Source organism: Drosophila erecta, unplaced genomic scaffold (assembly GCF_003286155.1).
Source record: "Drosophila erecta strain 14021-0224.00,06,07 unplaced genomic scaffold, DereRS2 tig00000021-arrow-pilon, whole genome shotgun sequence".
Classification (NCBI taxonomy): Eukaryota; Metazoa; Arthropoda; class Insecta; order Diptera; family Drosophilidae; genus Drosophila; species Drosophila erecta.
In genome coordinates this window covers 19,161,875-19,185,501 of record NW_020825198.1, presented here as the reverse complement: position 1 = coordinate 19,185,501, position 23,627 = coordinate 19,161,875, and the positions used below count along the sequence as shown (strand labels likewise).

At 39.9% G+C, this 23,627-nt stretch overlaps 1 protein-coding gene across 1 annotated transcript; it reads left to right on the top strand.

The window, feature by feature from the left end:
- The first annotated feature begins 2,986 nt into the window (after positions 1 to 2,986).
- LOC6545335 (dual specificity protein phosphatase Mpk3) lies at positions 2,987 to 23,591 on the top strand. Its single transcript, XM_001973264.3, has 5 exons — positions 2,987 to 4,115; positions 19,271 to 19,388; positions 19,704 to 19,911; positions 19,970 to 20,105; positions 20,481 to 23,591. Exons 1-5 carry the CDS (start codon positions 3,713 to 3,715, stop codon positions 20,849 to 20,851), a joined length of 1,236 nt encoding a protein of 411 aa, XP_001973300.3. The 5' UTR covers positions 2,987 to 3,712; the 3' UTR covers positions 20,852 to 23,591.
- Positions 23,592 to 23,627: the final 36 nt, after the last annotated feature.

Sequence of the window (23,627 nt, the reverse complement as noted above, 5' to 3'; positions counted from 1 at the left end):
TCATATGGGCGAGTGATTCACAGAGATCTCGTGGAACGGAACGCTGGGGGCTGGACTTGGATGTAGGCTGTGCAAGTACACACATTTCTGATCTGGCGAAGCGGAAATATGAATGGCAGATAAGCGGACGCGCCAACTCTTAATCCAATTTCAGTTGTTTTAGGTCAGTAAAGCGGAATGCAAAACTAGTGTGGGAGAATTCAGTTGAGCAGTTGCGTTAAAGCAACTAATTATATTGCAACAAAATAATTATATTGCAGTGATATCGCTTCAGCTAGTTGCTGAAGTCAAAAATACTTGCTGTATTTATAAAAGATTCCATTTCTTGATATAATTCACCATTATATCTTACCCATTATATTATATTATATAGGAATTTACGTCATGACTAAGTTTCAGCTTAGTGGTAATTCATGACTTGCTGGGGAATATCCGAAAAAAAACCTTTGCTGATTAACATTACCACTTTCTTCGATAACTCACATGCAATAAGTGGAAAAACTCTTGTAATAATACAAAATATCGGTAGTATCGCACATTGCGAGTCACGATGATCCACATTGTTCCCATTTCCTAGAACTTTCCACGCTGTCAGAACTCATTTAAACTAGAAATGGCCATGACTGATCTTATACATGAGATATATAGATGTATATATATGTATATCTCTGACAACTCGGGAAAGCTTCTTCATATTGATTAAACGTTTGGTCTGATAATCGAAGTATATACCGTCACTTGCGCAATCGTGAGGTGCAGAAATTTAATTGAATTCTTCACTTTTGACAACAGTTTCCTGCTATAACACAGATAATGCGCCACGTGATTCATTGAGCTATCTAAGTGGGTTGGGTATTCCCTTTTGGCTGGGAGCAGACTTTGAACTTGTGTCATCGAAGAACGGAGCCCCGAGGACTACTGACCTTGGCTTCTACACTGTCAGAAATATATGTATCGCCAAGGCCGGCCCCAGACACTCTGAACGCGCAATGGGGCAGCCTTTTGAAATAAGCTATCCAGGTGCTTACTTCTAATTCCTTTATACTTGAGTGAGACACTGATACAAATTAGGTAGGACTTGCAATATACACAGATATTAATGGAACTCGAAGTGCTTAATTTTAGATGAGATGAAATAAGTGCAAAAATGATTTCTTATTAGAAGAAATATATGTGTTCTTGATAGAAGTAGTAAAATTGTAAAAAAAAAAAATAACATTTTGAAGTATAAATATAAACTTTTATAGGCTATAAAGCAGTTGCAACACTTTATCAGCTGATACTATTTACATTTTGGTTATATCTTGCCATTTAATGCAAATTCCTTAGTATGTATATAATCTCATAATAATTTTACGTACCCATGTATTGAACTTGTTTTTTTTTAATAGGACAGTAAAATAAAATGTAGTTCATTCAAGTGGCAGCCGAGTTTTCCCAGTGTACTCCCTTTCCTTGCCACCCCACCCCTCCGGCCCACGAGCTGTTGGCCTCCCACGCGCCAGGGCCGAAAGCAGAGTAAAGTCCTGGGGAATTACGCCCTTGGAATCTCAGGAGCCGCGTGCCAAGCCGCAAGTGAGCAGCGAGAAATGCGTGGGCTGAGCATAGATTTCGTATGGCTGTTTCTTTCCCTCGCCGACTGTCTCCGTCTCTGTCTGCCTGGCTTTTTTTTGTTGCTCCAACGGTTTTCGCTGCTGCGTGGGACTTTCATTCATGAAAATATAGCTCGAAAGTCGTCGGTTGGTATGTATGTACATATGTATGTGTGTAGTATATAATAGCACGTTGTGCTGGGCCTTACCTAACGGTGTACGGGGTGTATGGGTGTGTGTTTTATATAAAGCTAGTGCAACGCAGGCGCAGCAGGAAGTTTGTTGTTTGTGGAGAAATTTTTGCACGCGCCGCATATCCTTGAAATTGTCCTTCCATGCGATTTCTGTATGGGTACACACGTATATCCTTGTGTGAGGGTCTTCTTTTTGGGTGTAAATATCAGGGTCATGGTTATAAAATTAAACATTTCGCCGAGTCTCCAATATAACTGACACTTGGCGAAGCATTTGCGCAGAAGCTTTCGTTGGAGAGAAGACAGCGACTCCACTCCATTGATGATTCCGATTGTTCGGGGCTCCGTAATTTCTTATCGGTCTAAATTAGTGGTCCATTAACTTTTGCACTCCATGAAGTGAAATATTAACCGCGCTCTCGCAAAAAGAGAGTAACAATTAAGTAGGTTCCATCGTGGAGGGGAAGGTGGGTGGTTGCGGGGGTAGTGGGAGAGAGCGAGAGAGCTAGCTTGGATGGCGAATTCAATGAATCAACACGAACACACGCATTCTACTTGCTACACGCACACCACAGCACAAAAATATCAATGAACTTTACACAAAACTTTGTGAGCGCATGCAGCGTGGAGAAATAGTCAAAGTGCGAAAAGAGTGCGGGCGAGAAAGGCAGGTGGGAAATTTGAAACACGAACCCAGTTAAGAATTAATGATCTAACATAACCGAAAATATGATTATTATTTTCCATATTTAAAACTGGTTGGTTATCCTTAAGAGAATTACAATTTAATTAACAATTTATTTATTAACTTTCCCTATAAAGATAAAGTTCCTACTTGCTACCTCTCTTTTTTTATAACGAAGCAAATTTCCAAGTGGGTCTGTGCTTGTGCACTGGCTCTTGTTCACCTTTTTGGAGAGTTGCTCTTCTCTCCGATTCGTGTACCTGTGTGCGCGAGTGAGTTCTTCCTTTCATTGCGTGTAACTGACTGCTTTTTCGAAATATTTCCTATCTGTATTTTTTAAATACATAAATAAGTAAAGAGAAGTAATTTTTAAAAACACATTTCTTCATACTGCGGCTGACAAAAACAGTATTGTTATTGGGTTTCGCTCTTTGAATTCCGACGGAGAATTGGAGAGTCGGAGCGGAGAGCAAGTGCAACTGTGTTTGTGTTTTTGGAGAGCAACGAGGCTATTTAAGCAACCCGCGATGCGCGTATTTTGTTATTGCCCGATTATCTTTCACCCGCGCTGGTTGTGTGCGCTCGCTTTCCATAGGAAAAAAACATCAATTCAAAATATGGATATTTAATAGGCAGAAGCAATTAACAATTTGTTTGAGAAATATTTAACGGTATTTGGATGTTTTAGTTACTCGATGACCGGTTCACCGCACGTTTTTTCATTCGATTCGGAACTGTTGTTGATGTTTTAGCGAAGCACACCTAAAAAATACAAAACCACTCACACACACGCGAAACATATACACGGTTGTGATTTGGCGCGCTCTTGTGTGCGTGTGTACGTACAATAAAAAGCAAAAAGCAACGAATTTCGGTGTGCAAAAAACATAAATCGGCAAGCAAGGAAATCGGGAAGCCAAAAAAACAAAACAGTGCAAGTTACAGTTATCCCCAAACGATAAAAAACCAAAATTCCTTTTTGATTTCCAAGATTTTCATCTGCGCGGGTGTGTGTGTGTGTGTAACAGCAACAAATACCAATACCAGCGCACGGCCAATAAAGAAGAAGAGGAGCAGCGCGAACCAGAAGAAGAAAGATGATGTAAACTTTGTTGTAACCGAAGAAAAAAAAAGAATAACATAAAAAACGAGTGAAGAAGAGAACAGAGGAAAACGAGAAAAGTAGTAGTAGTGCTTCGAATTCTTTAAGTCTTCGAGAGATTTTTTTGGAGCTCTTCAAAATGCCAGAAACGGAGCACGAGACTTGCAGCAAGGAGTGGCTGCAGTCGCAGTTGCGATCGCTGGACTCCAAGGAGATAATCCTGCTGGACTGTCGCGGCTCCCACGAGTACAGTGAGTCCCACATCCGCGGAGCCGTCAACCTCTGCATCCCCAGCATCGTCCTCCGGCGCCTGGCGCTGGGCAAAATCGACCTGGCCTCCACGATCAAGTCGCCCGAGCTGAAGCAGCGCATCCAGTCGGGCTACAAGCTCTGCTGGTTCATCCTCTACAACGGCGAGGGCGTGCCCGGCCCGAATCAGGAAATCGCCGGAGCCGGATCCCTATCCATCGCCATGGACTCCATCATCAGCATCCTGCACCGCCGCCTCAAGCAGGACGGCTGCCGCGTGGTCGCCCTACAAGGTGAGTCAATAATTGAATATTTTTTTTTCTTTAATAATATCACAACACAAACGAAGGAAGTTACTGAAGTAAGCTAAGTGTAATGCCTTGAAAAAGCTACATTTCCTATACACCTAATTTGTATCCCCTTGAACACTATGATGCCTGAAGTAATCATTTAAATAGCAATTATAAAGATTTACATTGTGATATTCTCGGAATGGAATGAATCCATGGGATCTAAAAACAAAAACCTAATGGCTGGCATTTTTTCGTTAGTTTATCACGCACCTGTATCGAAAAAGGATGTCCCCATTTGTTGATCATGGCTGTGCTATCGAATTCTTTAAATGCCTGATACTTCCCAACACCGCCCATAAATCAATGCCGCACATTCCTAGGCCTAAGAATATCATAACTTATTTATACTTCCCCAATGTTGTTTGCGGCATTTTTAGCCCGAAACCCCCAAGGAAGAAAGCAAAACAACGCAAAACAAAACAAAGCAAAGGCGAAAGAATATTAATAATACAAGCAAGCAGCACTGCCTGGCCATAAATAAACATTTGCATGGATTTGTTATTGTTTTTTCGTTTTTGCGAAACAAGGGAGGCATTCTGGGGGCGGCGACAAAATGACAAATGCAAAAAACTAGCAAAATATAATGTAATCCGTAGAGCTGATAAAGCTAGCGCCAGATTAGACTTATATTTAGTCTGACTGATCCTGTTTCGGATTCTGATTATAGACATACATATACTGAATAGACTTCACCTTTCTGAACTTGTTTTTGGTTGACACGATTTTGTTTGACTTTGATTGATATATTATAATCGCCTGAAATTGTTAAATGGCTTGTTAGTTTGGGAAAAACTTGTATATTAATTAAACTATCATATATGCCATTAAGTGCAACCGAATTAATTTCCTTATCAAAGCTGCAAACGAGCTATATTAAAACATGCACAAAATATCAATCCAACCATATCGGCGGATATATATATGTACATATATATGTGTATGCCCTTCCAATTATGCACTTTATTCTTAAACACAATGCCCCTCCTTGATTGCCCCATATCAATTAAGAGGCGATTTAAATATAAATGTGTTTTCAAAATCGTTTGGTATTTTACAAACACGTTCGGAGATTAAGGAAGTCATAAATAAACATCAATTCTGTCGATGCTTTTGAGCTCTTCCCACTATTGTTGGCTATACATTTTCTTTGTGTTCCCATAGATTTGTGTCATTCAGAAAAATGTCACAATTGCTTTTCAGAGACTCGAGGCTCGACTCCCATGACTCAAAGCCACATAACTTGCCATATACACTGCTATACATATGCTTATTTAAGTGTGTATATGCTGGTGGCCTATATGTCTGTGCACATAGTCCAAATATATATACATAATTATCTGTCGACTGACTATGGCTTCGTTTTTATTTTTATCACTTCAATTTCCGCTCGCTTACAAGCCCCTCAGAACTGTGATTCTATGGATTGTACATACATACACATTTATTTGCCAAACGAGCTTTACGCACGTTCTCCTCTTCCATTCAAATGTTTTTGTGTCTGCCTGCTAATATCGCAAATTGACAATAGAGCGTCAACAAATGGACCGGCTTTTCAACCTCCTCCTCCTCCTCCCTTTGAAAAACTTTTCTTTTTGTACCGATTTGATTTCGAAAGATACATAGAACTTGAAAGGCCGAGAAATTAGCATAACTAAGGTGCCTTCCCAACTGTGACGTCAAGCCGTGGAAAGAGATGGCACCATAGAAAGAGATCGCTGCTGCAGAGCGTCCTGTGAAAACTACCTGTGTACAGGTAATTAGGAGAATCGGTCCGGAAAAATTTTACGACCGGCAATACCAGGGAAACACCCAAGAAAGTAAGAACCTCTTGACATTCGCCAGATGAACAAGACGAAGTTGGAATGAAATAGACATTGGAATGGGAGGCGAAGGTGGAAAGATAGCAGCGTGAAAATCCAGTGTCACCTTTTCAGGGACTTCATTGTTTTTCCGGCCTGCTTAAGTGCCCGCTTTGTTCTACCGTTTTTCTTAATGATCCCAAAATGGTAAATGAATTCTGCGACCTCAGGCAAACATTTTGAATGGAAACAAGCGAGTTTAATTGCGTTTCCCGAAACATGCTCAATAAACCCAATTTCTCAATGCGAACAGTATTTTTATAATTGTTTAAATTTAATTGTTTCGATTTCGTGAAATGAACTGGAAACAATAAGCATATCATCGCCCATATTTAGTTCCGCGATTTTGCCGCAATCCGTTAATGATTTTGACATTTCGGTGGAAATCGTTGGGCCGACTTATCTTATCACATGGTTGGGTTTGCCATGCAAATGCACAAAAAGCAGCTGTGTAGAGAGGAAATTGTGGCTTTTATGTCTGTTCCGTATCGGAATGGGGAATATCTAAAGCTATTGGGTGCTATTTGAACTGGGGCAGGAAGTTTGGGCTAGGAAGCAAGCGGAACTGGGACAGGTTTGCAAAAAAAAAGGAGGGAAGTCCAAAGCGGAAGAAAGAAAGAGGATGTAAACAGTGATAGATTTATTTAGTATTCGCAACAACGTACATTCTTACTACGACATTCTATAAAAATCAAATCAATTGAAGAGTTAAGTAATTAAGCCTAACCCTAAAATCTCATAGCTAATTTTTTTTTAATTTGGCTTGGGACTTCCCTCTTTAAGGACCCTTGATTTGAACACCATGTTGTATTATCGCCTAATGACCACTCTGTGTAATCCCTTTTATTGTTGTAGCCAACAGAAAATCTCCGGCTAACAACCGCCAACCAACCGGCGGTAATCAGCTTAAGAAGGCCGAGCAAAGTTCTTACCAATCCTGGGTACAATAAAAGTTTTTCCCCGGCTTGCCACTAATTAACCTTGAAATTCAATCAAGTCCGGGCAATTATGCGGTCTTGTCAGCCGTTGACGCCGTCTCTTTCGACAGGCCAGAAGCCGTCTCTTTTTTTCAAGTTCCAACTTCAGGACTTTATGAAGTCCCTGGGCAGCATGAAAAATGCATAATGCATCGCGGGCAGTGCTGGATTCAGCTTCAACTGGCGATGTAAAATTCATTTTAATTAAATGCCACTTTGTATGCATTTCTCGGAATTAAAACAATTAAGATGGGGCCAACTGGGGCACCAACTATATAGGATAGAATGCGACATGTGTGCACAGATAAGGTCACGCGAATAGTGGCACTTGGTATAGTATAATTCCACAACTTCAAATTTCAGAAATATCTTTAACCTTTGATGTACATCCTATGCCCTGTTCATGCTGCGCGTAAAAAGATATATATCTAGTTGCATTTCTAACCAGTATTATGTTGAAAGCATATATGTACATATGTATGTATGTATATGTATGTCGACCCATGGCTTTAAACTGCAGTCCGTGTATCGTAAACTAAGCATTTCCGTTGACGGAATTTAATTCAATTAGATCTAGCAGAGTTCCGAACCGCGCCAGCGCAGTTGTTGTAGTAGTGGTGATGGTGATGGCGATGGTGGGCTCTCTTCGAGGGAGTCAATGAACGAGAAGAGATGCATCTCTCTCTGGAGACTGGGAAAGCGGCAGATCCGATCCGCGCGACGAGGCATTTCGCGGCGAACTCGTCTGCTTTATTTTTGCCTTCTGCCATCTGCCTTCTGCCTTGTTTCGTATGTTTTTATGGCCAGACGGATACAGAGATGCGCTCTGTTGGCAGCCGACCCTTTTATAGAGATTGAACCCGAGCTGCTGCGCATGCGCCATAAAAAACCACTTTGCGTCGGGCCGCCCGGCTGCATTTCCACTGGCTTTTCCCAACTGGCTTTTCTCCGACTCTCCGATTGGGAGTGTTGTTTGCCTCATTTGCTGTTTTTAACGAATTCGTTGTTGCCGCTTTTTGTGTTTGGTTTATTGCTTTTTGGCCAGCGACGGGTCGGCTTTTGATATTGTTTTGGGGCCCTGGTTAAATTTCTTGAGATGTTTTCCACTGCATTTTCTCCATTCCAGTTCGAATATTCACCAAATTCAGGGAAACTTCGCTGAAATACTCAAAAAAATAATGAAAGCTCTATATCGGTGTTTTCGAGTAACAGCGTTGAATCCTCAGTGGGTCAGTATTATTTATTTTTATATTTCCATTTGTATTTAAAATGTATTTAAAAAAAAGTTAAACCTATCGAGGTCTAACTGTGAAAGCAAAGTAACACGTGGCAAAATCCCAAGGCCAACCGAATGGACCGTCTCTCATTACGATTTCATGATAACTCATCGCAAAGGCGGTGGCTCCCACAATCTCCCTCCCCCTCCGAGTTTTCTTGTCCCCCCCCGGCAACTCCTCCCTCGCTGTTCCTCCATTGAGGCAACTCTGCCAACTGGTCTGCCTTCACCGAAAAAAAATCAGCCACAACAAGCAGGTACAAAAAAGACAGTAAAATAACTGAGAGGCTGAGACAGTTGGCCCGGTTGCCCACCTACCTGCCAAAAAGCCGTTGGGCCAAATTTGTCGGCGGATACAGTGGGCTAGAATGGGTCATGGAGACATATGGTAAACGAATATGTTTCACAACAAAAGTGTAAAAAAGCACTGTAAGTATAATGAGCTAGTTAACCAATTTTTGAATTCTATATCCATGTTCTAAAATACTTTTGAGTACTTTTGCTGAACTGAAATCAGCCCACTTGGAAATTATTTCTGTTAACAACGGACTTCAACAATTCTTCTAATAAATATATAATTCCTTTACCTATAGAATGGTAATATTTCAGAAAACCTATTCATTTTTTAGCTAATGTTTTTAGGGATCCTTATAGTTTAAGCCAATCTGGACCTGTGAAAAACGAGTGAGCTTCAATAATCACCTTTGCCCCACTGTGCCCATCGAACGTACTTTGTTGACTTGTTGTTTTTTGCGGTTTCTGTTGTTTTTGTCGCATGCCCACATGCAAAGTGAGCCGAAAGACAGTCGGACATCTTTCCAATTGGAGTTGGCGTCAGCATCTTATAAAGTAATCACAGTACTGCGGTAGAGCGAATGAGAGGCGGGATGTGGGGGCAGAGCGAGTGAGCGAGAAGGGGCGATTGGGGGCACACTTGGAGGAAAGGAGACAGCAACAGCATTTGACAAACAGGGCGTTGGACACTCTCTGAAGTGGGAAAGGGAGGGGGGATGCTGGTCGGTCGATCTCTTTTGACTTCCAGCCTACGGCCAAAACATTTTGAATGTTGTCTATGCGGCTAGTGTAGATTTGGGTCAAAGCTTGTGTGGGCTATAATTGTAATTAAGCAGGCGTTGAAAATGAATAACTTAACTAGCGGCTAATGGCGAGACCGACAGCGAAGAACGCTTTCCTGGCGGCTGTGCAAATATTTGCAACCTAACTACAGTGGAGTTTCTTCAACTATATTTGTAGTTACTTTCAAATGCAGAAACATATAATAAAAGATTTTATAAAATTATATAAAATATAATAAAAAATTTTGGAAATGCCTATAACCGTACTCTTTCTTACTTTATTTACTGCATAGTGATTACAAATTATGTTGTATGTATGCAATAAGTATGTCTAGATGGAAGAAAAATATGTAGATTGTATTCAGGAATTTCGATATCCGTTTGAGCTGGAGAGGTATGACTGTATTTGCAACAGTCCATCGCTCTCAGTTGTGGGCCACAACAGCAACTACAACGTACAGGCAATAACAAAGACTTCCGGTCAAATTTGTGCGGGCGTGTTGCCTCTCTTTCGCCACTCTACACCCACTCTCCTCATTGCACTCCCCTTTCTCCGCCCACTCTCCTTTCGCGGCTTGCATACCTCAACGTTCAACGGAAGTTTCCAGGGCGCATATAGCATAAACACTCACACGAGCGCACATGGAATGGGAAACAGAAATCAACGGCGCATTGCGAATGGAAGAATGTGAAAGAAGAAGAAAGAAGGCAGGAGTCGAGCTTCCCTTCATTCAATTCTTTTCTTTTTTCTTGGCGGGGGACGACGCGTAATTTGTTATATTCTCGGAATTAGCAAACGGCAACAAAAAGTTACAACAACTTCAGTGTCTCACGCTAAAAGAAAAGCTACATATAAAAAAGAGAGGAGGGCATCAAAATGAAATTGACCTAAAAGTTGTAGTCGATGCGCTTGCATGCATAAATCTACACTGTAGATTCTACAGAGAGGAACAAAGAGAAGAGTCGAAAGAAGAATCAACAGCGTGAACGCATTTTTTCAAAGTGCAAATTAGCAACAGATTCCAAAACGAGAAGAGAACGAGCCACAAACGGCAGCCGAAGAATCGAAAAGGGTGGAAAAGAATCATCAAGAAGAATGGGCAGACGCTGCAGAAGAAGCCATGTGAGAAGGAGAGGGACGGATACCGACCTCCTGACTTGTTTTTATTAAAAAGGCGTAAGAATGCTTCAGAAGGAAGCACACAGATACAGATGTTTAAATGCAAAATTTTAAATTCAAAATAAATCATCTTTATATTAATTCTATGTACTAATTGTATAAAATATTTTCTCTTTACCCTAAAGTTTTTGTCAATGGTTTATAGGAAAATTCGGATAGGGCATTGCTTGTTCGTTAGTTTGGCCGTTTTCTTGCGTCATTTGTCGTTGCTTTTTTCTGAATTGCAATAGTCGGTGGGGTTTTCCTTCTCTGCCGCTAGCTGCAGCAGAAATCTTTTCCACTCCTTCTGGTTTTCCTTTATGGACTTTTACTTGTTAGAAAAGGCAATCAACTTCTTGAACTGGAAGAGGACGCTTAGCCGAGGACTTATATCTTAGAGGTCATTTTCTATTTGTGAGATTGCAATCCAAAACGAAAAGAATCTCGTTTGTAACTGGAAAAGTGTGTAAAGATCTAGTCCTCTCAAAGACAGTCGCTTTTAGCTCTATTAAAAGTTTTCAATTCCGCCTAAAAGTATTATTGGTAGTAATAAAGGACCATTTTCCTTTTTTCTTGACAAAGTGTACGTCTTAGCTGACCTTCACTGTGTTTTTTTTCATCTGGTGCATATGCAACATTTATAAAATCCCTGGGACCTCCCCTCATTCCATTTTCATCTCTTATATGCCTTTTCGCTTCAGCGCTTCCAGCATTTCAACTCCAAATGAAATGCAACGCACGTTGTTTGTAGTAGGATATATGCTACCGTGCAAGTGCTGCTGTCGTTGCGCTGTCTTTTATTTTTCCGCTCAACTGGGTATTTGCTTTGGCCATCCCTGTGGCTGCTTTTTTAAAGAGGATTGGGCCAGTCTTGGACCAAAGTGCGTTTTAATTTTTTTTTTTACAATTTTGCCTTCATGGGGATGTCTTTTGGGCAGAAAGTCAATATCGTAAAAATAATGCACAATTTCAAACTGCTTGAAACAACATTTTGACATTTATTTTGATGTAGCTATCAGCTGAAATCATATTTACAATAGCAGCTAGACTTCAAATAATTACATTATCACATTTTAAGATTTTATAGAAAGTATAAAAAAAATGAAATACTAAAGTTAGGTACGTTAATTTCTATATTAAATTCTCGACAAGTGCTTGGGAAAGGAAGTAGGTATTTGTACTGACACATCCATCTACGTTGCTACTTGTTGCACCCTCCTGGCAGACAAGGATACTGAAGACAATCCCCTGCAATTACGGAAATCATCGGAAGAGGAGCCAGCGGCAGCAACAGGATGCTGCACATTAAACTTGACCCATTTGCGAGGCTTCGCTTCAAAAATCCGAAACCAACACAGGCGCACTCACAGGACTCACCTACACTTACAGAGCGCTGGCTCACTTCAAGTATCCCGAATCGGTTCGGCTTTCCATTGCGTATTTTCCCCAGGCAACGTTGCCAAATTTCGCCACCCCTGCCAACATTGTCAGTTGCCATTTTCAAGCAAATACAGCGCCATATAATTAATTAATAATGCGGCATCCACAGAAGTCGGAAGCCAGAAAAAGGGATCTGCGTGTGCACTAAGGAAAATGTTCATACTTTTCAAGTTCTGTACCGTGAACAACAGGTTTCAATATTAAATCTATTGTGAGCAACACAAGCTCCATTAAAATATTTTAAGGAAGATTACGCACTTAAAACACATTATGTAAAATTAGTGGAACTGGATTTCTTTAGAACCTTAAGGAATGTAAAAATTGTTAAAGTTTCACCCGGAAAATATTTCTCAAAAATGGAATTTTAAATTCCATTTTGAAAACCAGATGTTCCCAGTGTTGATTCAGGACCCAAAATGGGTCCTGGGGCAATGTATTGCTACTAAAGCTGTGGCTTCCTGCTATTTATAGCTCACAGCTCCCCAAGGGATGAAGCTCTGGTCGTGAAGGAGGATTTTATGAGTTTGGGAAAATTTTGGGCGTGCCTAGACCAAAATTAGGTTTTTGCTTATTTACATTTTGATTGATTGGCTTACGCAATTTGACATTTTGCCAACGACCCGAGCACGGATGCCAAAGGTAATCCCCCGGCACCCACAATAACCCCTTCCTCATCCCGCACCCATTAGAGGGTCATTAGATGGGTGTCCCCTAGAAATTTATGGAACACAAGGTGAGGCTTACCAGGTCTGCTCAATTGTTGACTAAGCGTTAAATTTGTTCGTCTGGACACGGAAATTATATGAGCGGAAATTTATGTGCATCTGGGGAGTACTTGAGGTCGAGTCGAGTTCTTGAGCAAACAGTTTAGCTATCAGGCCTCTTTAATTGCTGAATAACTCATCAACCAAATAGAGAAGCTTAAATAATTAATTTTACGTGTGGAAAATGGCTATTAAGGAGATATAAAGGTTATGGCTAGTCAAGAGGAAATACTTTTATCAATAAGGTGAAATTTATGGAAGGTTTCCAATAATAAGATTCTAAGACAATCATCATAAAAAATATAGTTCTATAACCACATAAAACATGGCTGAATTTGATGTTCAGTTTTCTTTCGTCACTAAACATCGTTACGCCCTGGGCACTTAGTTTTACTCATTTCTCATTTGTTACTATTAGCTCGTACCGCCATGTAGAACGGACGTCTAACTAGCTTATTTAACTATCCACTCGAGTCGTATTGAATGAGTGACCAACTGATTAAGTGAGCAACTGATGCGGTGACTAAGCTCAGTGTTGTTGACAGTACTCTCTCTCCTGTTGCTTGCAATGCGGAAGTGGCAACAATGGCTGCAGAAAAACTATAGGAAAGAATGTTGTACATCCGTTACAGCCACTAAACAGACAATGTGATGTTATATTTAAGCCACAGTTTTTGTAAAAATATTTTCATATATCGGCGTCGAAAGGTAATGTAAATAAATATAAAAAAATAAATATAAATAATATAATTCTATGAAGAATAGGAATTATATATCCAATATTTAGAATACTCTGTAGTATAGAAATAAAATATAAAGTCTGTACTATTTAAAAGACCGGACTAGACCAGATCTTTTAACATCGATATCCCACTCTTTTTCTCCCCGTGCTGAAACCTATCTCACTCTTTCGCCGGGTCCTCGTAGTAATCCCCTCTTCAATTGCAGCAAATTGGGTGTAGGAAAAAAACGTAAACTTAATTGAATGCATGAATGAATGAATGAAATGGAATGAAAATGGACTTTAACTACTTATGGAGGTCTGGCTCATTTTCCATGCAAATATGTTGTCGTGGGTTGTTAAGCAAATAGTTGCGTGCAAAGTTGCCACTTAGCTTACCTACGAAGCCCCATCAGTTTTCGCCTTCTCTTTGCGTTGGCTCGCCTGGATTCATTCATAAAAGCAATTTTGGCTGGGAAGGCGGCTTGTATAAAGGCGAACTCTTTCACTTTTCCACCCACACAAACACAAGCTTGATATGTATACATATTTATATATGTTATATTTGTACATACATACGAGTATATCAGGTGCAGCAGCATAAAAAGCTGTGTGGCGAGGTTCGGGTCCGTGCTACGCATACATATTTATTTTTGTTGATTTTTAAGAGGGGTGCCTTCGCCCATTTTTTATATTTTTCTCCGTACTACAATATTTTCTGGTGGGCGAGGTATTTACTTAGAATTTTGTGCTGTTTGTTGCAGTTGTTACGTTCATTTTTGGTTTTATGGCCGTGGGCGGGGGATTTTCAGAGGCAAGTTGCCGGTGTGGGCGACTCCCACAGCAACAACAACCGAAACAGCAACTGCCTCGGTAGCAAAAAAAATTTTAAAAATCAGCAGCAGCCACAGTGACTCAAGCTCTGTATTTTATATATTTCTGTCCGATTTTTTTAAAGCCGTTTGGCAGTTACTTCTAGTGTCCGGGCCGGTTGAATGGCCAGGTACAGTGAAGCAAGCGTATAGTGAAGTGGAAGTTTCAGTTTAATCAATGAAGATGAAGATCTCTAGTTTTGAAATGTCTTTTCTCCTATGTTTTGTAATAATACAAAACACATCTTTTCTCCCTACCTAATTAAGAGTGCCTCCCAAAAAGCAAGAATTTGTAATTAAATATGCAAAGGCGAAGCAAAGTGAATATGGTAATCTATCGATCACAATCCAGTGTCAAACTCTTTGATTGATTGTCTTGAAACTTTCACCGAATCAATAATTCAAGAGTGCCCTTTAATTCACACCACCCAGCCTGTGTGATATTTGCTAAATGCCAGGCAACTTTAAGGTGTTCTCATATGCAAACGCCGGCGTAATTTCCGCTTTTTACCACTGGCAAAATGGCCAAGGGCAATCCAAGTGCATCCAAAGTAAACGTGAACGTCTGACATTCTGCAAGTCGCTTTTCGTGTCTCTCGGGCTCTGCGCATCAATCAATCATGCTGTAATCAATCAACTTCCGTTCCCTAACACGAGTTGAAGTAGTTAAAATGTCAACGCTTTCAGACAAGCAAAAGGTACACGGGCGGCAGTTGATTAAGAAATTATTCTCATCGACGAGAAAATGCAATGATTGGTAAATCAGCCATTCCTCGATCGAAATAAACGCAGGCGGAAGTGGCAGACATTAATATTTTCCTCAAGTTGTTTTCAGTCTCGTTTTTTCTTCGAACATATTCCTCTGCACTTTGTTTATGCCAAGCTGGAAAAAATATGCCTCCATATTTTAGAGCAAGGCACACGACAAAAAACGATTTTCTTCGTGCTTCTCGATTTTTCTTCTTGCTTTATTTGGCATACATGTATGTTTACAATATGTTTATAGCTTGATTATTTTATATAAGACATAGCAATCTTAGGCCAAATATGCTTTTAATTAATCATTTAATTTCAATGCAGATCTGATACACAATTGTTTTTATTTTTTATAATAAACCACTATATCCACTCCAATGACGCTATTTATTTGTAAAAGAACTTAAATAACAGAATGGAAGTTCTATCATTTTCCCTCAGTGAAAGGCATAAAAAATTGGAATTCTTTTTTTCAAGAGAAATGTAAACAAAATTGGGGCCACGTTGGGCGGGGGAAAAGCACACGCACCCGCCCACATCGATGGGAGATACTAAATGCTCTATATGCATATGGCTAATGGATATGGGGCCCCAAATGGGACTCGCATTATGATTGCCGTAGTGTTTTATGGCTCTTCCTCGTTGCTCGATCCCCATTTCCCATTTTCCATTTCCCATTCCAGTTGAAATTGAAAAGCGACAACTGCCGACTACTGACTCATTGACAAATAGCATTGAACTGCAGGCGTTGTCTCGTGGTCTGGTTTTTCATTCATGCCAGCACTCCCCATTCTGCCACCCAGTGCCTCACAAATGCACACATGCGTGCGTGTATATGGCATATACACTTACTCATGTACGTATGTATGTACATATATATGCAGATAGCTTCCATATATTTATAGTACTGAGTATCTCGGTATCTGGCATTGTGCAATGACCGGCTGAATGCATTTGCCAGACCACAAAGCACCGGATTCGCCTCGCTCCGACCTGGGTGCGAGTAAACAACGTTTACCCACCGCCGCACACACTGCGTATGCGTAATATCGATTTGCTCAACTTTAAAACTCCCTCGGCGAATACGCCTAATGGCTCAAAATTCCCATGGCAAAAGAATTCGAAAAAAGAGCTACATTGTCGGGAATGCGGCTGAGGAGTTTGTGTGCCGGGAGTGATTAAAAAAGCACAGCCCCTGGAAACATGAACCATGATATGAGCCATAAGAAGTGTGATACGTTTGAAATATTTTCATGTTGAAAAATATTGACACCATTTAAAGTTATTCAAAATTATAAATAATAAATACTGCTTTTAAGAGTTTCTTAATTTATTTAATCGAACACATTGTTTAGGACCGAGCGCTTCCTCTTGGCTTCTCCTTAATTCTGAAATCCATTTACAAATTTCCAAGAAAAAATTTCGAAAGCAACCCAAACAAAGCCAAATGAGCACAGATGCGGGCATAGAAATGGAAATGTTCGGTCTGCGCCGTGTTCCGCAGCATGCATGTGCTCAACTTCCGGCTTGGGGGCTCCGTGGAATCCATCAATGAGTGCTACCGATGAGTGTACGTGCCTCGATTGGCTGGGGATTCGGTTTTGGGGTCTGGTTGCGTATCGGGCTCTGCATCCAGTGTTCCACTTTAGGGATCTGCGTCAACTAAAACCGCAAATGAATTAAACAAGGCACACACTCGAAAAACGCCCACAGAATGGCGAGCCATACAAGGGCTTCCCCCTTGAAAAACACTTCTCTAACTGTTTTCATGCGGCAAAATAGAAAAAAGCGTAGAAAAACACGCCTACGTCATATCCGTTGTGAGCAAAAAAAGCGCAGAAAGGGGTGAGTGGGGGATTGGGGATGGGGGATAGGGGTTCTGAAGTGGTACCTGTGAATGAATAGCTTGCGGTTGTGGGTGTGGGTGTGAGTGTGCGCGTATCTGAGTGCTCGGCGTATCCGTATCTGCGGAACTGCTGGAACCCAGCGAAGTGAGCTAAAAGTTATTTAACTCACGTTTTGTCTTTTTTGCGTCTGTTGTTATTTTTTATATTTACACACGGAGATAAACAAAACGAACAAGAGAGAGCCAGATAAGCACAAAATGAAACTAGTGGGGAAATGTTATATGTACTATAATTAAAAACAAACAATTTATGAATTAATATGAACGGGCCGAACTGATCTTGCCCAGAAACTCCATAACTTTAGTTTAGCTCATAAAGAATAAAGCCAAATAATTTTGACTATACTTTATATAAGTCACTAAATAACTATCAATTAGGAACATTTAAAAGCAAAGCAAAATGTACAGCATGAAACAAAAATGTAATGAACATGACAACAAATCAAAGTGAAAAATGAATTAAAAATATAAATACTGAAAAAACATGAATGAGCGGAACAAATCGTTTAAGCCCCCAGACTTTGTCTCCCTTTTTACATATATAGCCACAAGTTTTTTATAATTCCAAAAACAAATTTGGAGCTGAGGGGGCGGTGCTGATGAGAAGATTTAAGTGGGTTGCTAGATTGCTGATGGTGCGGTGGGTGGGAGCTTTCATTCAAGGTGTGCTGATGTTGCCAAAATCCGGTTTTCTAACAGATATGAGATAAACTGAAAAGCGTTTTTGTTTGCCTTTATTTAGTTTTCGCTTTGTTCAGTTCAGCAATTTGTTGACGTTTTTTCAAGTTTACATTTTCAGCGATTTGAAGGTCGTTTCCACTGTTATTCACGTTTGTTTTGTGGTTTTGTTTTTTCTTTGTTTTGTGTGAACTCATCAATGAAACAATCTGAACACAAAAGCACTCACAAGTGTGACACAGAACGTGACAAAAAAATATAAAAAACTATAAAGTTACAGATACTCGCACATACCCACATACATGTGTGTGACTATCAGCCATATGAGGGTAAAACAAGTGGAAAACGAGGGGAACAATGGCCATATGGAAGATATAAATTGGTTAGTTTATAATAGGGAAAGTTACCTGCAGGGGTAATATAATTGTGTTTTCTGTATGGCAAGGTATAAAAATGTAGAAGGAGGTTACGGATTTTGAGTACAAATCAGAGGAATCCGGCTTTCGGAAGCTAGAGTAATTACTGAGCATAATTTGAATAAATATGTATTTAGTAGTGTACTAGCCTCCATGTTATATAATATAAATTGTATTTTTTTACATAATTTAATTTCTTGTATTTTTTCTAAATTCATCCCACAATCTCAACAATTTCACGAGTGTGCGGCAATCCAGTTTACCACTTATCCAGGCTGAATCATTGATAGCCAACGAAATATTTGCAGGGGTGACCACCTAAATATTTAATTATGTGCCAAAAATACTTCGGCGAACCTTGCTGAGATACCATCAAAATCCATTTTTAAAAAGCAATGATGAACACCAGTTAAAGTTGAAATTCCGTGATATTCAGCAACCTTTCTGTGTTTATTTTCATCTATTTCCTGCGATTCATTCGGCCGAGCTCGATGTTAGGCCAAGTTTGTTTGAGAAGGAAATGGCAATCGAATGCAGTTTGCTATGTCATACCCGGGATTGATATACATGGCCATGGTCGCTCGGTTCAATTCGCCTTTATCTTGGTTTATTTTTAAAGTTCTGCGGAAAATGCAGATTGAGACGGCATAGAGTGCGTATACCACCCGTTGGCCGACAAATAAGTTGATTGCCAGTGAACTCTTTGCTGCGCCTTCCGTTTTATTCAATTTGCTGTTTTTCGCATTTAATATGCGGCAAGTAGAAAATTGTAAGCTTCCGTTTTGCGTTATGCTGATGAGCAGTGGCCGTTCGCTTTTTTTTTATGACAGTTTCCATACAAGTCTCAGGCTTGTAAATATAGAAACGCACTTCCGTTTCCATTTGGAGAAAAGAAGATCACCAGTACCTTCCCTGCCTTTTTTACTTAGTTTTCCTTTTCCCCCTTTTTATGAATGATTCGCTTGCCAGAATTTCACGCATTCTTGGCTTTGGTTGGGTTAATAGCAGCTACATGTCGCGTAGGTGTTGTCTTACCAAAGACGAAAGACCAAAAAGCTACACTTGGCCAAGCATAACGAACGTCAAATTCCAGAGGCCTCAAATGACACGTTGGGCAAAAGGAGTTGGTGCTTTCAGCGCTTTGCTCAAAAAGCATTCTAAAATTAACCCCTTTCTTCGCATTTCTATCTTTCAGATGGCTTTAACAATTTTCGCCAGGCATTTCCGGAGTGGTGCGAGGACGATAATCAGGCGCACAACAAAGAGATAGAATCTAGTCGCAATGTCCAGACCGATCAGTTAATGGGTCTTAGGTAAGTCGAGCATATTAGTTATGCAAGAAGATATCGATTGAAACACCATATACAAGTGGTATAGGTGTAATTTTATCAGATTTTTAAAGTCGGAAAGTAACTTAAAGATTTTTAAATGCAACAAATTATGTCCTCATGTTATCTCATTTATGTAACTAAAATTATTGAAATATACATAATAATGATTAATTTTCAACAATTTAGGAATTGTAAAATATCGGTAACACCTTTCCGACGACTGTTTAAAATGAAATATTTTGCACCCCTTGACTAATTATTCCTAATACCTGAATTTAACCCTACCAAATTATCCAGGTCCCTACGCATTTCCACAACGCTATCCGATTCCGCGTGCAGCAGTTCGGCGGAATCGTCGGATTGCGAGAGCTCCAGCCACCATCACCACCACCAAAATCACCACAATTACAACGAGGCGCCCGTGGAGATAATTCCTGGACTACTCTTCCTGGGAAATGCCACCCACAGCTGCGACTCAGAAGCATTGAAAAAGTACAATATAAAGGTAAGCACTGTTCACTTGTCCAGTTTACTTTATTTAATCATATTTTTTCCCTTAACAGTATGTTTTGAATGTGACACCAGATTTGCCAAATAAGTTCAAGGAGTCCGGCGACATCAAGTATCTGCAGATTCCGATCACGGATCATTACTCACAAGATTTGGCCATACATTTCCCGGATGCCATACAGTTTATAGGTAAGGTTTTCTACTGGATAAGAAAAATTCTTTACTTCTCTTTCTCTTTGAAATTCGTCATTTAAAGGGTAGTCATATTTACTTAAAAGGAACATTTTTATAGTCAGGTGACTCATTAACTTTTAAGTCGCACATTTAATAGTCAATACATAAAGATATTCCAGTAGGATTTCCAATATGTTTTTGCCTTCAAAGTAAGGGGTATAAGATAAACGAGGCATTTTTCAATATCGTTCCTCCCTGATTTATATTAATGATGTTATGATTATCAAAAAAACCGTTTTAAAGACTGAAACTATTAATGCCCAAAGTCCTGTGACATCATCCTGTTTTGTCAATTTATAGCTAATGCTCTGTATTGTTTCCGATTCACAGAGGAAGCGCGGTCCGCAAGCTCGGTGGTGCTGGTCCACTGCCTGGCCGGAGTTTCGCGCTCGGTGACCGTGACGCTCGCCTACTTGATGCACACCCGGGGCCTGAGTCTCAACGACGCCTTCGCGATGGTGCGGGACCGGAAGCCGGATGTCTCGCCCAACTTCCACTTCATGCAGCAGCTGCTGTCCTTCGAGGGTCAACTGCGCCTGAGACCCGGCTCCAGGTTCTCGTGCAGCTGCATTGCGCCGGACTGCAATTGCATGCAAACCACGGGCTTTATGGCCGCCCATTTGGCGAATGCCACCGGGGTCTCGCCAGACTCCGGCATCGAGTTCGACCGCTGGACCCCGTCCGACACGGGTCTCAAATGAGAACAGCTTGGTGGTAAAAGTTTCGTGCTGCCACCAAGTCAGGAGATGCCAGTTGCAGCTGCCGCCACATCGCCGCCGCCCATGTGCCTGGCGGTAAACCCAGACAACATGTCTCCGGCCAGCACCACCAGCTCGTCCACATCGACCACGACCACTGCGGAGGCAGTCTCTGTAGTGGAGATGGTGCAGCATCGCGATCAGGAAATGGCCGATGAGGACATCATAACCAGGGCAGAGGATGATGAGGATGCGGCCTGAATGGCGGAGCTTTTCCTAACTTGGTTCTCGCGCAAATCACCCGTATAATCACATACATATGAGCCGCTTATTAAATAGGGGTACGAATTCAAACTTTAATAAATGTACAAAGTCTTGGAGAATTACCCAACGTACACTTATTGATTAATACCACATAAATAACTTAATGTTTAGTACATTTTTAAGTAAAGTGCAGACAAAATCCAACGTTATCCACACGCAAACCAACTACACGTATATGAAAAAGAATGAAAACTAAAATATATAAAATATATTTATATATGCGCAGTGTACATGTTTGTATCTAACTCCTAAGCCAAGTCAAGAGAATAAATATATTGAAGCCGAAGCGTAAATAAACAAACTGGAAACAGTTTCTCTAGGCAAATAGTTTTACTTTTAGTTTTAAATTTTACTAAACTCGAAATCGTTTATAAATGTAAAATTTGTTATATTCGGAGCGATTGGCGAAAGACGGCCTCTAATATAAATATACTACCACTTAATTACCGAATGCCAAGTCATATAAGTGTAAAGTGAACTAAAATCTCGAATATCGACAAATTTTTTAAATTGAAAACAACAGAAAAAACACTAAACAAAGAAAATAAAATACAACTATTTGCACAAAACAAATAACGACACTCAAAAAAAAATCCATTTCCCAAAAGCAAAACATTTTTTATTGTTTTTAAGGGGTGATCTGAAAAATATCGGCATAGACCATAAAAATAAACAGATTCTAGCAAGGTTTGAGAATTTGTCTAGATTATAGGAAAAGCCGATTGGTCGCATAAAGTTGTTTTCTACAAACGATATGATAAAGTTTTAGGACAGAAAGAAGGAAATGAATTAAGAGATTTATTTGTTATGTAATGGATAAAAATAAAGTGTATGTATCTCAGCTGTACTCCAGTTAGGCAAAGTTGGTACAAAATTTTATCAGGTGACGTTTCAAGAAACAAAAAATATGAACAAAAATTCATCTGAATAATGGTTAATATGTAAAAGAAACAAATGAAAAAAACTAAAAATTCCCAGAAACTTTTTTGGAAAAATAAGGCTGTGCGCGATATAAAAACAATATATATATTAACGTGTGTTGAGAATTCGGAGAAGAAAGGTTGATATGCCAGAATGGATAGGTTACTTGGATTTATAAGATCGTGAACAACTCTCCTTGGCCCAAGGCTAGGATTCGTTTCCAGCCGAAGCTCGACTGATTCGATTTGATAAGGATGGGAGAGATGCTGATGTGGTAAGTGAAAGTCAGAATATTCTAAATTTTAAAGCTCAGGAACGAAGGGCAGCCCATCGGAGTTGCAAGAGGGCGATATTAGAAGCTTTGGGAAGTATAGAACCCAACTTAGGTTGGTCCCACAAAATATGCGAGTGCTAAGTCGCACAACATACCATAGAAATCATGTCCACTCTGAACTGTTTTTATTGTAAAGCAACCTTAAGTTTCGAAGCAGGACAAGTTTTGATTGGAAAAACGGCTTTATTTAAGCCAACGAATGAGTTTTGATTAGGCAGCTAAATACGGATAATAAGTTCCTGGTCAAAAGGAAGCTTGCTAAGCTAGTTGCTCTAGCCCGTAAGATTTTTGCAAAGGAAACCACTACGGTTTTGAACGAGCTTTCCCAGCTATGAGCCAAACATCTAGGAAAACTTACTCAAGCATTAATCAAGTTTGAAATGCCAATTTATTGTTGAAAGCCTCAGTCAGTATAAATAACTAAGAATACAATTAATGAATATTGAAATCGAAGTTAAAGAGGTTCCAGAAACCCGTAAATAATTGTGTACCAAACGTTTTGCCACTTAATAATTAAGGTAACAAAAATGTATTAAACAGTGTTTGCTGATCCATACGGCAAAATCCAATTTTTAAGGCACAAGGCGATTCACTTTTTACAAGCTAATGCGAAATGGAATCGAAATTTGGCTGCCAGGCAGCGCGTTTGTTGCCCATGCCCCCAAAATGGGCGTGGCGTGGGAATAACTGCTGAGATTTGTTTCCTTTTTGGTTTTTGTTAGCGTAAGATAAAAGATTTTACATATTGTACATCTGAGTGTTGAATTTTTCCATCAATATTTAGCACCGAGATAAAAAGATACTCAAGCAACAGTGCCAACAAATAAAGAGAAAAACCTACAACCAAATATAAATTTGAATGAAAAACGAAATTGTACCTTGAGAAAGTCTAATAAATACTATTTACGGCGGTAGCAACCAATGCAAACAAACCGTTCGATAAAAAGGCAAACAATGAGAAAGAGTACCCCTCTGTCAACGTTTAAGGACGAATATTCTATAGCTACCTAGTTGTGTTTTGCACATTTTGTAAACTTTACAACACGATGAAGGAAACCGAATATCTTAATAAACGACAGCCCCGCAGCGTTATATATAATGATATATATACTTATACAGGATACAAGAACATAACTAATAAACCCGTTTTTAAAACCCGTGAAACTTTAGTTTTATTTTTAAACTTTTATTTCAAACAAT

Excerpts from the sequence above, each read along its gene's own strand:
- LOC6545335 (XM_001973264.3), top strand. The coding sequence starts at position 3,713 with ATGCCAGAAACGGAGCACGAGACTTGCAGCAAGGAGTGGCTGCAGTCG. Across the intron at positions 19,389-19,703 it reads GATCAGTTAATGGGTCTTAG|GTCCCTACGCATTTCCACAA; the intron begins GTAAGTCGAGCA and ends CAAATTATCCAG. Across the intron at positions 20,106-20,480 it reads GGATGCCATACAGTTTATAG|AGGAAGCGCGGTCCGCAAGC; the intron begins GTAAGGTTTTCT and ends TCCGATTCACAG.